General features: G+C 37.7%; 1 protein-coding gene across 2 annotated transcripts in view; it reads left to right on the top strand.

Moving 5' to 3' along the window:
* Positions 1-19,223, top strand: part of LOC147388992 (zinc finger CCCH domain-containing protein 32-like) — a 38,077-nt gene continuing 18,854 nt past the window's right edge. Inside the window, exons 1-2 of one of the 2 annotated variants that reach the window (XM_086418526.1) lie at positions 1-272; positions 751-861. In XM_086418526.1, the coding sequence (XP_086274652.1) occupies positions 198-272; positions 751-861 (186 nt within the window). In that variant the 5' untranslated portion in view covers positions 1-197. Of the gene's footprint in view, positions 273-617; positions 651-750; positions 862-19,223 lie in introns of those variants that run through there. The other variant, XM_086418527.1, reaches the window with a different exon arrangement.

Raw genomic sequence — 19,223 nt, 5'->3', positions numbered from 1 at the left:
CAAGGTATTTCATGCCATACAATGTATTTCTCTAGAATGCGCTTCATGATACGTAAAAATCCCAACTTCAAAAACCCCAACCAAAAAAACCCCGACCTCTCTCTCTTCTGATGATTTTCTCCGCCATGACTGCAAATCCGAATCACTCTCCTCGCTGAATTTCTCTGTGAGAAAGAGATTTTTTCTTCTTCTTTGAAATGGAAGATGATGAAATAAAAAAGCGAAACACGGATTGCGTGTATTTCTTGGCCTCTCCCCTCACCTGCAAGAAGGTTTGTTTAAGATACAGATCCCCTTTGTTTATCTTATTTCGATTTTCTCCTGAATCTTGTTTTTTTATTTCTCTCTTTCGTTATATATGTTTCTAACACTGCAATACGTTTCTATTTCTTTTGGTTCTAAATGTGCTCTTGTAGCCCCTCATTTCGAGAATTATAGTTTTAGAGGTTTTCAGTGGAGAATGATCTGGTTTTTATTGTTTCTTGACGAAGATGGACATAAATGTGTTTTGGGGAATGGTGGTTTTGTTTCAATGTTGGATTTTGCTTTTTAATCTGTTGGATATTGGATTCTTCGTTTTAGGGACCTTGATTCCTACTTCGTAGGGTTTGTACCAAAAACCCTAAAATATAATGAAATTAAATGAAAAGGTGCTTTCTTGGGATCCGTTCGTGTTCTTATGATTGCTTATTATTATTATTAATTTTTTTTCCATGTAATCTGATTTGAATTTGGATTTCTTGCTTATAGGGGCTTGAGTGTGAGTATCGGCATAGTGAGATTGCAAGGCTCAATCCAAGGGATTGCTGGTTCTGGTTGGCTGGGAATTGCCTTAATCCCACCTGTGCTTTTCGACATCCGGTGAGCCCTCTATTTCGTTTGATGATTAATCTTTTCTGTTGAAATGCCTGTTTGGAAACTTGCTTCAACTCATAGTGTGCTGAAGTTTGTATTGTTCCTGATTTGAGAGATGATAAACTTAACTGATATATATATATATATATATATATATATATATATATATTAATCAATAATAGTGCTTTTATTAATGGGGGCAGTCAAGGAGACCTAAAATCCCAAAGGAACACAAAGAGAACCAAAGAGAAAAGAACTAAAAAACAGAAACAGCAAAAACAACACCTCCATGAGGTTATAGGCTACCCATACGATTACAAACCCAATCTCACATTCCCAAGAAGTCTTCAAAAATGAATCCCTCTTGCTTTAATGTACACCGAGCTCCAATAAAACAAGAGAACCCAGGATTTCAATATTCACATTGTGAACTTCTCACTCCTTATTCTCGAAAACCCTGCTATTCCTTCTGCACCACAAGCTCCAACAAATGGCAAAGGGAAAAATGAACCATAGTTTCCTTTAAAACTTAAAAGCCTAATCCCCATTGAGACCAACATTCGAACACACTCCAAAGGGACTTAGGCATGCACCCTGTCAAACCGAACAAATAAACGACATGAGACCAAACCCCGTTAGTATACTCACAATGAAGGAGGATATGGTTCACTAATTCCCTATCCGACTTGCATAAACTACAAAAGTTAGCCGAGATGATCCTCCTTTTCATAAGATTGTCCAAGGTTAACAACTTGCCTTGAACTCCCACCTTGACAAAGAAAGCAATCTTGGACGAAATATTAACTCCCCAAACCTCTCTACACGGAAAAGTTCCCAACGGATTTAGTAATTTAGAGTAGAAAGATTCGATCGAGAAAACTTTTTTTATTTTCTAGGCTCCAAATAGCATCCTTGCCCACAAAATTACCCCCCAAATCTCCAAGATCTCTCAGAAGACCAAGAACATCCTCAATCTCCCAATCATTAAGCGATCTTCTAAAACCCAAATCCCAGGAAAACCTATTCAAAGAGCGGTCCAAAAAATCAGCCACGCTCCTCTTTTTCTTTAACGAGATAGAAAACAATCATGGAAAATGAATTTTGAGACTATTAGAACCGCACCACACATCCTCCCAAAAATGAACCGAAGAGCCATCCCCAACCTTGAAGGAGATGTTACCTTGGAACAAAGGAATGATTCGTTTAAACCCTTTCCAAACTCCATAGCCATAAGATGTAGATACCGTACCACTCTCCCAATCGAAAGATTTCTCACCAAACTTTGCCGTAATCACCTTTCTCCAAAGACTATCCTTCTCACGCCCAAACCTCCATAATCACTTCCTAAGAAGCGCCTTATTCATAATTTTCAGATTTTTAATCCCTAGATTCCCATTCTTCTTGGGCCGACATATACCACTTCAGCTTACCAAATGAAATTTCTTCTTGCCCTCCGTATCATGCCACAAGAAATCCTTAGAACAATTTCCTTAATTTAACCTCCACACTGGCGGGCATAGTAAAAAGAGACAAAAAGTATACCGGGATAGTAGACAAACTACTCTTGATCAAAGTAAATTTACCCCCTTTCGACAAATAGCGAGCTTTCCAAGAAGACAACCTCCTACCTACTTTTTCCAGGACTGGGTCCCACAATGATTTGCAATTGTCAGACGAAGGGAGAGCCTCGCCTCGCACCTCAAATTAGCTTCTAGATAGTCTAAGTCCTCCACATCTCCGACAACGAAAATCTTGCTTTTTCTAGAATTTAAAGGAATTCCAGAGAAAGCCTCGTAGCACACCAAAATACCACTCAACACCCGAACTTGCTAGATTGAGGCATCCAACAAGAACACTGTATCGTCTGCGAACTGAAGGAACGACACCATAGGAGTATCTTCCGACACCCTAAATCCCGATATATTCCCATTGTCCATTGCTTTAGTAACCATCCTACCCAGAGCTTCGGCCACAATGATGAAAAGGAAAGGAGATACAGGATCCCCTTGTCTCAGCCCCCTTGACTCTTAATAAACTCGGCCGAGGAGGCATTAACTAAGATGGAAAAAGAAGGAGTTGAAACACACTTCATCACTCGACTAATCCACACCTCTCTAAACCCCATACAAGCCAACAAATACCTCAAGCAGTTCGAACTAACGTGATCATAGGCCTTTTCCAGATCCACCATACATACCACCCCCGGAATCTGAGATCGCAATCTTGAGTCAATGCACTCATTAGCTATCAACACACCATCTAGAATTTGTTTCCCCATTACAAACGCCCTTTGAGTTTAGCTAATGATAGTCTCCATCACCCTTCTTAGCCTTGCAACCAACAATTTAGAAATGATCTTGTACGTGGCACTGACGAGACTTGTAGGCCTAAAATCCGAAATATCCTCCACCCCCTTCTTCTTAGGGATTAAATCAACAAAGGTGTTATTGGCTCCAAAATCTAGAACCCCATTAAGATAAAAAATTACCAGAACTGCCAACAAATATGTTTTAACTACTCCCAACAAACTTTGAAAAAATCCATTGAAAAGCCATATGGCCCTGAAGCTTTGTTTAAGCTCGACTCCTTGATAATATTAAACTCCTCAACCTCCTCAAATGATCTCTCCAACTACTCTTTCTGCTCTTCTAAAATGGTATCAAAGTCCAACCCATCTAGAAGGGGCCTTGACAAGTGTTCTTTTGAATATAAGCTCTTATAGAAGCTCACAATACCTTCTCTAATCTCATCTTCCCCGATCGTCCACTCCCCATTAATCCTAACTTTTTTAATGAAATTCACCCTATTATGGAAGTTCACCATCTTCTGAAAAAACTTGGAATTCTGAACATGAGATTTTTGTCTCTAACACACTTTTCCCTTGTAGCACACCTCTCTCGAAAATTAGCTTTCAGATTAGCTCTTGTAGTCTTCTCCTCTTCTGACAACCCCAACCTTTCCTCTTTCAAATCTATCACATCCAATTGGCCAAGGATGTTCTTTTTATGCAACTCAATCCTACCAAAAGTTTCTGAATTCCACGCCTTCAACTTATCCTTCAAAGCCTTGAGCTTAAGCCTAAACACAACACACCGGACTTGCCAAGGAAGGAAAAACCACTCCACCATCCATGCACAAGGTCTACAAACCCCTCTTCTCTAAGTCACATGTTTTCAAAGTGGAAAGGTCTTGGGTGTTTTCTCAAGATACCCAATGTAAGGTGACTAGACATGATCCGAATAAGGGTTTGGAAACGTATGCTGAGCCATTTTCCCAATGAGATCCTCCTAATCACTAAAGACAATAAACCTATCCAATCTACTTTGAATTGGACTATCCTGAAAGTTAGACCAAGTGTAAGCCTTCCCATACAAAGGAATATCAACCAACAAATTCCTAAACATAAACTCCCCAAACCTAATCATCTTGGAACACACTCTAGCACCTCCCTTTCTCTTGAGCGAAAATCTGATAACATTAAGATCTCCTCCTAAGCACCAAGTCCCAATACAGGCACAACATCCAACTCCTCTCAGAACTAAACCTGGTTTGATTTGGAAAAAAAGAGGGAAAAAGAGGAAAAAAGGTGGTTAGGGGATCTGATTTGGGATTTGGAATTGGGTTAAGAGGATTTGGGTGGCAATAGGAAAAGAGTATCTAAAATCACAATTGGCTATTGAAATGCAAAACGCAAAGTTTTATAAATTATGATATTTTCAATAGGGTAAAGGAAATGATTAAAGGTTAAGGTTTGTAGGGTAAGGATTAAAGGTTAATATAGTGGGGAAAGGATTGAGGAAAATGTTAAGGTTGCGGGAAATGTTTTCAAGAATTCAAGAATCAAAATTAAAGAATTCAAGGAAGGGGTTTCAAGAATCAAGAATTCAAGAAAATCAAGAACAAAGAACTAAAAGAAAATCAAGAAAAAATAAAAGATTAAAAAATAAATAGAGAGATTGATAGAGAAAAAGAATGTTATCTTGGACTCACTCCAAAATGGCCTCTTAACACACCCATTATTGGGAAGATCAAGTTCAAGCTTTCTTTTAATTCATCATTATTCTTTGTTAAAAAAAAAATCCTAATACAATCTATATATGGGTGGCGTTTGTCAGCCAACGTTAGGGAGCCAATTTTGTCCTATATGGCTTAAAAGTTTTGGATTGAGCTGAAATTTCTAAATCCATCAAAAGTGGTTTACAAATTATCGGTAAAAAATAGACGGTCCACATTCTAGATCACTTTTGATGGGGTTAGAAGGTTCAGATTGGGCTGATTTTTTGTGAAGATGATCTTCAGATCATCCTCAAAAAATTAGCTCAATCCAAAACTTTTAAGCCATATAGGACAAATTATTGGCTACGTGTTGGCTCCATAACGGGCTGTCAAACCTGACCCTCTATATATAAAGAATATAAATCCAAGAATTCTAATCAAACTAAAATACCAAATAAGTAACCTAATTTCATAACTTTCTCTCTCCTAACTTTTGAATCCTAATAAACTTACATAAAAGACAAACTAAAGTTATTAAATTGTCCTAAATATTATACTAAGACCATGAGCCAATAAAACATCAAAATAAGCCCAAAAAACATAAAATTAAAGCCCTAAAACAACTAAAAACTAAAAAAAAATCAATTTTAAAATAGTCCCGAATAATAAAACGATAAATCTAGATCAAATTAAGTGAAAATCTAAATAATTACAAATTTTTTGTCAGAACCCTTAACTGTTGATTTGATTTGCATTCCGCATTATAGATATCTCCGTCTTTCTACATAATGTATGGCTATAACCATTTGCTTTTTGATGTTGCATAACGATATTCACCAATGAAACTTGGAAACAATGCATCTCCAAGTAAGTTGATAATAGCGTTTGTAGTTTCAATTACACTTGCACTCACAATGTCTTTTTGACATTAGGTGCAATTAATTTAAGATTTAGGACTTTCTTTCAAACTATGCTATTATTATCTTCATTATGCTCAACAAGAAATTGCAAAAGTTCAAGAAAGTTTATCTATTGTTTGAGCTCTTAGATTCATCATGACTACTAAAAAATCAATCCCTAGCATATAATAAATCAAATGCTGATAATTAATGTACTCAAACAAACTCTGTATTTTCATCCACTTTGATCTGATTGCATATTAAAAAATGTTTGAATATTTTGCTTTTGATTCAACAAATCTTGACACCTCTTAATAGTTTGGTTATATGTATTGTTGGGCCTTCAAACATGAATCTGGATTTTTTTTTTTTGTTTTTCAATTTCTAAATCTATCATTTTTAAAAGAATCACCATTCCCATTTAAAAAGGTTGCAATACAAGCAAAATGCAACATCTTTTGCTATGTTATACTCCAACTAGCTATTGTACTTATTAAACCAACTGTAACATATTTCCAATTTTTGTAAGGGAAATTTTGATCACATGATTGACTTTTTAAAGATATGCTCTTTGAATCGAGACCTGGTCATTAGGACGACGATTTGAAATTCAACTACGTAAACCTAGAATTGGCAGGTTAATCTATACATAATTTCGTTTTGAGCTAGGTCATACTTGCTCAATTTCTAAGGCAGAAAGCGGTAGGTCCGATTTTGATTTTCTTTTGTGACGTATCTTCAAGCCTACAAGAGCCTATAAGAATGGATAATAAGAGCTTATTAGGGTTACAAATAATGAAATAATAATATTTAGGGCCAGTGGACTAGGTAGTACTTATAACTTTTAATAACACCTACAAATAATGGCAGCAAAAACAAAAGTAATGATTGAACCATTAACATTACATTTAGTCTATCTCAATTCACATACTACAAGTAGGGATAAATAACTAAGAAATAAAATAAAACTATGTCACAGGGTAAATAATTGTATAATCCATCGCAAAAAACAAGTAGGGAGAGGAAAAAGAAGAAGAGTATCACCCATCTATATAAATTTCAAAATTGTCTATGTAGTCCTATGTTCACAATTATTAATTGTGGATATGGAAAACAAGCCACTACAGCAGGAAAAAAAATTATATTGGGTAATGAACAAAAATATCAATATGAAAAATTTAGTGGGTTCTGAATTTTGGAGAAGAGGGCAACTCAACCAGCAAAAAGTTAGAAGTTTTTCAGAATCCTAGAATTAGAAACATCAACCCTAAATATTTAAAAACACCTATAAAACCATAACCCCTAAATGAATAAATCTATAAAACTAGAAACCTAACAAAAAAATTGATAGCTCTTTGATATACAACAAGGGTTTGAATTCCCTTCACCTAAAGAGATGTTTTTAAACTTGGCAAAAGCCATTAATAGGGTTCATAGCTCTCTCCGACATGCAACAGGAGAAAGAAAGGGGGCGAGAGTTCATTCCTAAACGATTGAGAGTGCGGGGGAGAGGGGCACACTAATCATCTCCTTTTGTGGTAGCTGCCTCTTTCAGCTTATTCGACGTCGATGCTCTTTGGTTTCTTACCACGAAACAAAATGAAACCTTGAGACAAACGTTTTCTTTTTGGTGAAAATATTCACTAGTCATCCCTATTCACTGATTTGTTTTTCCTTTTTAATGAGGTGCAATAAGTGAGAGTGGGTGGCAACTATCTCCTTCTACTTATTCGATGTCAATGCTCTTTGGTTTCTTACCACCAAAAGGATAAAAAATTGAGACAAATTTTGTCTCTTTGGTTAAAGTATTGACTATTCTCACCCTTGTTCACTTATTTGTCGTTTCTTTGTAATGAGGTGCAATAAGTGAGAGTTGAGGTGCCAATAGATGTTCTAAAAAAAAATTATGGGGGTAGTTTCCCTCCTCTACCCACCGTTTCTCTGCCCTTTAATGATGATATTTGCAAAAAGGTCCTTCTCAACCTTATAATCACAATTTTTCTCAAAAGAAAATTGAAAATATGTTACAACATTTTAATTATGTTTTGTTTAATGAATATGTTAGTGATTGGGGTGTAACATAACAATAGATGCTGGATTTTGCTTGCATTGTTCCTTCTTAAATTGGATAATCGAGATTATGAAGGTGGTAATTTTTTTCTTGCAGGCCCTTACAATGCTCATAACCAAGTTGTTAAGAGGTGTTAATATTTGTTAAATCAAAACCAACTCATTCAAATATCTTTTAATAAGCAGTAAGATCAAAGTCGAAGGGAATTTAAAGTTCCTTTTAATGCATCAATTGATTGCATTCAATTCTTCCATTTTAGGGATTGACTTTTTGTAGTTATCACGTATCTGAGGTCTTTCTTCAATTTTTGCAAATTTTTTGCTTATCACAATTGAAATATAAATAATAAAGTTCAGAAATACTCTTGAAAATTTTAAATTAATTGTACCTGATATTTAAAAAGAAATTGAAAGTTTAGTTAAAATTGAAATAATCAAGACTATTATCAATGAACTTGAATACGTACTATTTCTAATTTTGATTGATGAATCTCATGATGTATCTATCAAAGACCAAATATTTATTGCTTTAGGTTATGCGGATGGACATGAATTTGTAATTGAGTGTTTTTAGGAATTGTGCATGTTATTAAAACCATGGTTATATCAATTAAAAAAACCTATGCTACACTTTTTCAATCATGGTGTGGACAAGGCAAGATAAGACCAGTAATATTTATAGGGTGATTTTAACGGCCTTAAAATGCCCATAATAACTCCAAATGAATCTGTGTTTTATGCTCATTTCTTTTCGCATCAATTTGAATTGGTATTTAATTGTGATACAAAAGATCACATTCAATTTTCCTTGCTCTTAGTTGTAGATCAGATTTGGAGGAAGAAGAAGATAAAATAGAGAAACTAGAGAGAGATGAGAGAAAAGAGTAGGAAAAATTATCTAAGATTAGGGTTAATTAACTCTTCTCTCATTATTTATGATATTAACTATTTAGAATTACAAATTACTCCCATACTACTAGAAATTAGCTAGACCTCCTCTAGCATAAACAAAATATCAAACTTAGCTATTTCTACAAACCCCCTCAAGTGGAGCATAGATATCAATCATACCTAACTTGCTAGGAACTTCAACCAATTTCTTCCTTGGAACCCCTTTAGTTAACACATTTGGTAGTTGATCTTCATACTTCACATAAGGAAGACACATAATTTGAGACTCCACTTTCTCTCTAATAAAGTGTTTTTCAAGCTCAATGTGTTTTGTACGGTTGTGTTGAATTGGATTGAGAGCTATATTGATAGCTGCCTTATTATTGCAGTAGAGTCTAATAGGTTCTGCTACTGTAACACCAAGTTCACGTAACAAGATGCGAAGTCAAAGGATTTTTGCGGTACTCCGAGCCATAGCTCAATATTTTGCCTCAACACTGGATAAAGTAACCACATTTTATACTTCTCCAAGTAACTAAATTGCCTCCAACAAAGATGCAATACCCCGTAGTAGATCGACGATCTTCTTTAGATCCAGTCAAATCTACATTTGTGAATGCTTCTATTATCAGATGACCATGATTAACATATAAAATTCTCTTTCCAGGAGTCGCCTTTAGATAATTGAGAACTTTTTATGTTGCTTATGGGTGAGGAATTCTTGAGGCATGCTGATAGGAACATCAAATCTTGAAGAGTAGATTTTAGCTTTTATTTAGATTTATGTTTTAAGGCTTTAATTTTATGCTTTTATGGTTTATATTCATGTTTTATTGGCCCATGGTCTTAGTATCATATTTAGGGGCAGTTTAGTAACTTTACTTTATCATTTATTTATGTTTATTAGGGTTGAAAATTTAGGAGAGAGAAAGTTACGAAAATTAGGTATTTTAGTTTTATTAGGACTCTTGATTGATTTTCTTTATTTATAGATTGTATTAGGTTTTATTTACATAAATGGATAGAATAAATATGAAGTTTCTTTTGAATGTTGGTGCATTCAACATGGTTGATGCCATATAAATCATTGATGTGATTCCAAGGTAAATGTCATTTTGTTTTTCTTTTCTTTAATCATATCATCTATCTTTTTTATTTGTGAGAAATTAAGAAATTATCAAGAACCCTCTAATCATTTCTAGAACCCAACCCATAAACTTTTGTTTTCTTGATTTTTTCAAGAAATCTTGAATTCTTGATTCTTGACTTCTTGAAATCTAGATTCTTGAAACTTGAAATTCCTTTCTTGATTCTTGAAACCTACAAACCTTAATCCCTTAACCTTTAACCCTTTTCTCTATCCTACGATAATTGAAATAAAATTTTCATCTTACCTTTGGGGTTTACCCTGTCCTAACTCAAATCGTAAACCCAATCTCAAATCCTTAATTCTTACTCAATCTTAAACCAAATCCTTAACCCAATCTCCAACCAGATTTCTCTAAAATCCCCGTCATTTTCTTATCTCCCCTCATCGTCTGCACCACATGCATGTATTGACTAATAGCATTAACCACATAGGTTATGTCTAGTCAAGTCAACTGCAAGTAAAGGAGACGTCCCACCAATATTTGAAATTGCCCATTGGAGTATCTACAGGTTTGGCACTGTGTTTCCTAGTATCACGAAGTAAGTCCACCACATACCTACGTTGGAAAATAAATATACCTTTCTCGGACCAAGCTATCTCAATGTCAATAAAGTATCTCAGACCTCCAAAGTCTTAATTTCAAATTCAAAAGCCAAAAATTTCTTCAATCTCTGTATCTCATGCGAGTAGTTTCTTGCAACCACAATATCATTAATATTCAAGATGAGGATTGTGGTGAATTCCTTCTCATTTTTTCACAAAGAGAGTGTGATCCACATGACTTGAGTGTAACCCGCTTGTTTTATTACGTTGTTGAATCTATTGAACCAATAACGAGGAGATTGTTTCAACCCATAAATGGATTTTTTTAATCTGCACACCCTTCCTTTGCTTTTAGAGTCTGAAAACTTGGAAAAGGGTTCATGTATACTTTTTCTTCTAGTTCTCCATTTAGGAAAGCGTTCTTCACATTAATTGATATAAAGGCCAAAATAAATTTGCAACAAGGGATAACAACACCATAATAGTGTTCATCTTGGGTATAGGCGCAAACATTTTTGTATAATCAGAAGAATTTTAGAAGAGAAAAGTCAAGTCTCATAATGAGAGCTTGGCATATATTTATAATCAATAAAAAAAGGGAATAGACATAAATGCCCTTACAAAGAAATAAAACGAAATAAACTAATATTAGTAAAACTAGAACTAACTATTCTAATATTTCCAATACTTCCCCCCCAAGTTGGGGCAAATATATCAACTAGACCCAGTTTGGCAAGGTGAGAGTTAGTGATAGAAGGTCAACAGATTTTATAAGCATATCGGCCAGTTGATCTGAAGAAGAAACAAAGATTGTCTCAAGTGCACCAGATCGAACTTTCTCCCTAAGAAAGTGAACATCAACCTCGATGTGCTTAGTTCTTTCAGAAGAATTGTAGAATTGTCAAGTCTCTAATTAAGAGCTTGGCAGATATATATAATAATAAAAAGGTGAATGGACAAAAATGCCTTTACATAGGTGAATGGACATAAATGTCCTTACACAGAAAATGAAACATAGAAATAACAAAATTAGACTACTACTATCTACTATTTTCCAATACTCCCCCTCAAGCTGGAACAAATATATCAACTAAACCCAGCTTGATAAGATGAGAGTTAGAGATAGAAGGACCAACAGACTTTGTAAACATGTCGGCGAGTTGATCTGAAGAAGATACAAAGACTGTCTGAAGGGCACCGGATCGAACTTTCTCCTTGAGAAAGTGAACATCAACCTCTATATGCTTAGTTCGTTCATGAAGAACTGAGTCAGAAGCAAGCATGATAGCAGACTTGTCGCAGAACAACGAGGAAGAACCAGAAAGAGGAAATCCCAATTCTGTTAGTAAAGATCGAAGCCAGAGAAGCTTACATGTCCCAAGAGCCATAGCACGATACTCGGCTTCAGCAGAAGAACGAGAGACCACACTTGTTTCTTACTTTTCCATGAGATAAGGTTACTTCCATGGAATGTACAGAAACCAGAGGTAGATCTCCTATCTGTAAGAGAGACCGCATAATCAGCATCGGTGAAACATGACAAATGTGGTTGAGCAGTGGATGAGTAGAAAAGCCCAAGGCCAGGACGTGACTTTAAGTAGCGAAGAATACGATGAACGGCCTCAAGGTGAGATGTACGCGGAGCATGCATAAACTGACTGACTACACTAACCGCAAAGGTCAAATCCAGTCTGGTATTAGTCAAATAAATCAGACGACCTACAAGTCTCTGATAAGAAGCCGGATAAGATAATAGATCACCAGATTCGATATGAAGTCGATGATTCTGATCCATAGGAGAAGAGGCAGGACGACAACCAAGCATACCAGTATCCTGAAGAAGGTCCAATGTGTATTTGCGCTGAGATAGTGAAATACCTCGTCGAGAGCGAGGTACTTCTATCCCCAAGAAGTACTTGAGAGGACCCAAGTCCTTAACCTCATCAACACGACCCAATATCATCTTCACCCTGTCAATCCACTGGGCATCATCTCCTGTCAAGATAATATCATCTACATATACTAGAACAATGGCACATCGACCATCCAATCCTCGATGAACAAAACAAGTATGATCTGAGTGGCATCTGGTAAACTCCATAGACAAAATAATTTCTGAAAAACGCTGAAACCAAGCTCGTGGGGACTTGTTTCAGACCATACAGAGATTTGAGAAGGCGGCATACCTTCCCACAATATTCCCCCTGAAGACGAAACCCAGGAGGGGGGTCCATATATATAACTTCATTCAAATCACCGTTCAAGAAAGCGTTCTTCACATCGAGTTGATGAAGAGGCCATGAGTGACAAGCAGCTAAAGAGATAAGAAGACAAACAGTGGAAAGTTTGGCAACAGGAGCAAATGTGGCACAAAAATCTTTCCCTAAAGTCTGCGTAAACCCCTTAGCAACTAGTCGCGCCTTATACCGATCAACAGTGCCATCTGCGAGGTATTTCACCGTAAAGACCCATTTACAATCAACGGTTCGCTCCCCAGATGGAAGGGTAACAAGTTCCCAGGTATTATTTTTTTGCAAAGCATCCATCTCAACAGTCATAGCTCTAGTCCACTGAGGATCTTGCAAAGCCTCTGATACAGACTGAGGAACTCGAATAGAATCAATAAGAGCAAGGTAGGCCTAATAAGAAGGAGAAAGACCCTTATAGGAGACAAACTGGGCAATGGGATGATCAGTAACACACCTTCGTTTATCTTTGCGAAGAGCAATAGGTAAGTGAGAGTCAGAAACAAAAGGAATATGAGCAGGTATAGGTGTAAGAGTAGGAGATGCTGAGTCCAAGGAGGAGGTTGGCAAAGGTGGAGATGGACGAGGGCGACGAGTGTAGACCTGAAACTCCGACGGAGGTGAAGGAAAGATCGAAGAGAGGTAGCACTATAGGTGATGGGTCCTGCGAAAAAAAAGGTTCCTACAAAGTAGAAGTAATACGAAAATATGGAATATTTTCAAAGAATGTAACATCAAGAGAATGTATGACACGGTGGAAACCAGATCATAACATCGATACCTTTTGAACATGGTAGAATAACCCAAGAAGACGCACCGAATGGTTTTATCATCTAATTTAGTACAAGTGGGAGTCCTATCTTGAACAAAGCATGTGCACCCAAAGACTCTAGGAGTAATAGGGAAGAGAGTACGGTCGGGTTGAAGAACATGGAGGTACCTATCCTCCTAAGGTGCGACTCGGAACGCGGTTAATAAGAAAAGTCGCAGTTAGAACTGCCATATTCCAGTATGCCTTAGGAACATGCATGCCTCGAAGAAGACACCTGACTGTATTCATGAGATGACGATTCTTACGTTCTGCCACCCCATTCTGCTCAGGAGTGTATGGACATGTCAACTGATGGAGCATACCATTCTCATCAAGATGGGAACGAATCCCATTCGAAATATATTCCCTCCCATTATCTGACTTGAGAGATTTAACAGTGATGTTGTACTGAGTTTGAATCATCTTAAGAAAATTAACAAAAATAGGAAGCACCTCAGAACGAGAACGCGTCAAATAAACCCAAGTACAACGAGAATAATCATCTATAAATGTAACATAGTATCTATGACCATTAAATGCAGTAACAGGGGAAGGCCCCCAAACATCAGAATGAACTAAATCAAATATTGCATTAAACTGATGCATACGAGGAATATACGAGGTACGAGTGTGTTTAGAGAGTTCACACACAGAACACTGAAATTTGTGCCCACTACAAGAAGTTTTTAAAGCAGGAAATAAAGAACACAAGTGCTGAAAATTAGCATGTCCTAAGCGAGCATGCCATAAATCTAAGGACTGAGATGAAAAAGTGTGGCTCCCAGACGATGGAAGCACAGAAGTTGGAGCCGCAATCGATTGAGATCCAAATATATACAACCCATCCTTCTCATACCCCTTGCCAAAAATCCTCTTCGAAGTCAGGTCCTGAAAAATACAGTGAGTAGGAAAAAATGTTACAGAACAATTTAAAGATTTAGTAATGCTACTCACAGATAAAAGGTTAAGAGATAGGTGAGGGACATGAAGCACGGAGTCAAGAGAAAAATTAGACGATAATGAGATAGTACCCTTGCTGTGGATAGGTGTGAGGGACCCATTAGCATGACGAACCTCCCTATGAGTAGTAGGGAAAATAGATGATGTAAAATGACTAGACTCACCTGTCATGTGATTAGAGGCGCCAGAATCAATTACCCATGTCAGTGGAGCAGAGCCAGACTGAGTAGCATGAAGTGCAGAGGATGTACCTTGAGGTGTAATAACCGACGCAATAGTCGAGGATGAGGGAGTGTGAGCCTGGATCTGATCCCGTACAATGGCTGCAATCTGAGTTTGGAGATGTTGCAAATCGATGGTGCCAAGAGTTGTTTGAGAAACTGATGCAGACTCTACAATAGCAGCACGAGGAGAAGGATGTCCCATAAAAGGTTGTCCCACAGAAGATCTCAAAAGGTGGGGATAAAGCTGAAAGCAACGGATCTTCTCATGTCCAACCTTCCTACAATGGCTGCAAGTAAGGCCACTCCCTTTATCACGTCCATGGCCTCCACGGGCTCGACTGCCATGTCCTTGAGTATGAGAATCAGAGAACCCTGAATTGGCTGCTAGAGCCATCTGATCTGTAGCTGGGGCAGAGATAATCCCAGGGACTTGAGTCTGAGAAGAAGCTACATGGCGACGACGCTCATCACTATCAATGGTCACAAATGTCTCAAATAAAGATGGTAAAGGAGTGGTGTTAAGAATTTGTGTCCGAAGTACTTCAAACTCAGGATGTAGACCCATGAGGAATTGGTATGTCTGATGTCGACCAATCCGCTTAACCACATACCCAGCTACTTCTGCAGACAACTTAGCCATAGACTCATAGTGCGAGAGCTCCTCCCAACGAGATTGAAGGAAACCAAAGTAATTGCCACACTCTGAGTGCCTTGGGTAGCTTGAGCAATATCCCGATACAGCTCATAAATCCTCGAGTCATTCATAGCATGCGCATATGTTTGAGTGAGGGTCGACCATAAAGAAGAGACAGTCTCATGGTACATGAACATGGTATAGATGCGCTGTTCCATAGAGTTAAATAATCATCCAAGAATGGTACAATTGTCGATTTCCCATTGTTCAAATTTGGGATCAGTGGGGGTTGGTTTAGGGATGGTGCCCAATAACCAATCGGATTTACTTCTACTATCCAAATAAAGTCGCACAGACCGAGATCAGGACTGAAAGTTACGACTATTTAACAAAGCAGTAGTAATCCGTTGTGTAGAAGAATTTCCCCAAGAGCAGTGTGGGAGTCCTTTATCTCGTGAGTAGATGTCATGGTTTATACTAAACAAGAAGTGATGTAACTTGTGGATTGAAGGGAGATCTCGTACAGTCGAAAATAAGGAGGGTTACCTAGGGCTGTCAACGGATAGCTATCCGATCGGATGGTGCTATATTCGATATCGAATCCGAAAAAAATATCGGATATCCGATAATATCCGAACCGATAAAAAATCCTGAACGATCGCCGACCGGAGAAGACGGTGGTTATGGCTGGGTCGTCTACGTTCTAACTGTCGAGAATCAAAGCCAGGAAGTCGTAGTTGCTGTCGTTGATCACACACAGTACTAATGCTATATCCGAATTCGAATATGAAAAAAATATCGGATATCCGATAATATCCAAATTGATATCGTAGGTCTTTAAAGGCTCCCTAAGTGTTGTCGCACGCCTCCACAGGCTGCAGTGCTGCTATCGTAGATAAAAAAAGGGACCCAACAGTCCAGCCAATAGGCTAACGATGAACAAAATAGGGCATGAAACACAGCGCAGAGAGTTATCGCAGGATGTGATAAAAAAAGATGAAGGAGATCGAAGGAGAACCAAGAGAGGAATTCTAATGGCTCTGATACCAAGAAGAATTGTAGAATTGTCAAGTCTCTAATTAAGAGCTTGGCAGATATATATAATAATAAAAAAGGTGAATGGACAAAAATGCCCTTACATAGGTGAATGGACATAAATGTCCTTACACAGAAAAAGAAACATAGAAATAACAAAATTAGACTACTACTATCTACTATTTTCCAATACTTTCGTGAAGGACTGAGTTAGATGCAAGTATGATAGCAAACTTGTTGTCACAGAACAGCGAGGAGGAACCAACAATAGGAAATCCCAACTCTGTCAGCAAAGATCTAAGTCAAAGAAGTTTACATGTGCCAAGAGTCATAACACGATACTCAGCTTCAGCAGATGAATGAGAAACCACTCATTTTTTACTTTTCCACGAAATAAGCTTACCATCATAGAAAGTACAGAAATCAGATGTAGATCTCCTATCTGTAAGAGAATCGTATAATCCGCATCAGTGAAACAGGACAAATTTGGTTGAGTAGTAGATCAATAAAATAGGCCTAGACCAGGACGAGACTTCAAGTAGTCAAGGATACGGTACACAGCGTCAAGATAAGAGGTACGCGGAGCATGCATAAACTGACTAACTACACTGACTGTAAAGGTCAAATCCGGTCTAGTGTTAGTCAGATAGATCAAAAGGCCTACGAGTTTCTGGTAAGATGAATGATTAGATAAAATCTCCCCAGATTTAGCATGAAGTCGATGATTCTGATCCATTGGGGAAGAGGTAGGATGACAACCGAGCATACCAGTGTCCTGAAGAAGATCCAATGTGTATTTGCGTTGAGATAACGAAATACCACGAAGTGAGTGGGCTACCACTATCCCTAAAAAGTACTTGAGGGGATTAAGTCTTTAACCTCAAAAACATTATCCAATTGCCTTCTTAACTCTGTCAATCCACTGTGCATCATTTCCAGTTACTATAATATCATCCACATAAACTAAGACAATGGTATTGCGACCATCTACTCCTCGTCGAATAAAACAAGTATGGTCAGAGTGGCATCTAGAAAATCTCATAGATAGGATGACCTCAGAGAAGCGCTGGAACCAAGCTCAGGGAGACTACTTTATGCTATACAGAGATTTGAGAAGGCGACATACTTTCCCAGAATACTCCCCCTGAAGACGAAACCCAGGAGGGGGATCCATATAAATGACTTCTGTCAAATCACCGTTTAGAAAGCATTCTTCACATTAAGTTGGTAAAGAGCCCATGAATAACATGCTGCTAAAGAGATAATAAGACGAATAGTAGAAAGTTTGGTTATAGGAGAAAATGTGGCACCAAAGTCCTTCGTGTAAATCCCTTAGCGACAAGGCGAGCCTTGTAGCGATCAACAGTACCATCTGCTAGATATTTGACGGTGAAAACCCATTTACAGCCAACAGTCCGCTCTCCAAAGGGAAGAGAAACAAGTTCCCAGGTATGATTTTCTACAATGCATCCATCTTAGTAGTCATGGCTCTAGTCTACTTAGGATCACGTAAAACCTCAGATACAAATCGAGGAATGTGAATAGAGTCTGTGGTAGCAAGATAGGCTCGATAGGAAGGAAAGAGATCCTGAATAGAAAACAAACTAGGCAATAAGGTGATCAGTAACACACCCTCGCTTACCTTTGCGAAGTGCAATAGGTAAGTGAAAGTCAGTAATGGAAGGAATAGGAGTAAATGTAGAAGGAGTTATACTTGAGTCCAAGGAAGACGTTGGCAAAGTTTGAGAGGGGGGAGGACGTCGAGAGTAAACTTGCAGCGACGGTGAAAAAGGTGGAGAAAAAATTGGTGACGGTAGCACCATATGGGATTGATCCTGCAAAGAAGATGAAACATGAAAAAATGGAACATTTTCAAAAAATGTGACATCCAAGGAATGAACAAGATGGTGAGTAAGTGGATTATAGCATCGATACCCCTTTGACATAGATGAGTAACCCAAGAAAACACAACGAATGGCTTTGTCATCTAGTTTGGTGCGATGGGGAGTTCTTTCATGAACAAAGCAGGTACACCTAAAAACTCAGTGTAATGGGGAAGAGAGTGCTATCAGGTTGAAGAACATGAAGAGGCACTTGTCTCCCTAAGGTGCGACTTGGAACACAATTCATTAGGAAAGCAACAGTAAGAACTGCCATATTCCAATAGGACTTGGGAACATGTATCCCTCGCAAAAGCCAATGAACGATGTTCATGAGGTGGTGGTTCTTACGTTTCGCCACCCCGTTTTGCTCAGGAGTGTATAGGCAAGTTAACTGATGAAGCATACCATAATCATGGAGATGGGACCAAGATCGAATCCCATCAGAAATATATTCCTCTCCATTATCTGTCCTAAGAGATTTGGCAATAATGTTGTACTGAGTCTGAATCATTTTGAGGAAATTAGCAAAAATAGGAAGCACCTTAAAACGAGAACGCATTAAATAAACCCAAGTGTAACGAGACTAGTCATCAATAAATATAACATAATATCTAATGACCATTAAAAGCAATAACAGGAAAAGGCCCCCAAATATCAAAATGAATTAAATAAAAAATTACATTAAATTTATGCATGCGAGGAATATAAGATGTACGTGTGTTTGGAAAGCTCACACACAGAGCACTGAAATTTGTGTCCATTACAATTATTTTTAAAAGTATGAAATAATGAATATAAGTGCTGAAAATTTGCATGTCTAATCGATCATGCCATAAGTCTAAAGTTTGGGAAGAAAAAGTATGATTCCCAGTGAATGGGAGGATGGAAGATGGAGCAGTAGTAGGTGGAGCGCCAAACAGGTATAGCTCATCCCTCTCATATCCCTTGCTAAAAATCCTTCTCGAAGTTAGGTCCTGAAAGACACAGTGAGTGGGAAGAACTGTTACAGAACAATTTAGAGATTTT

Source organism: Akebia trifoliata, chromosome 12 (assembly GCF_017979445.1).
Source record: "Akebia trifoliata isolate Shusen 1 chromosome 12, ASM1797944v1, whole genome shotgun sequence".
Classification (NCBI taxonomy): domain Eukaryota; kingdom Viridiplantae; phylum Streptophyta; class Magnoliopsida; order Ranunculales; family Lardizabalaceae; genus Akebia; species Akebia trifoliata.
This window is presented reverse-complemented; position numbering and strand designations above follow the sequence as displayed.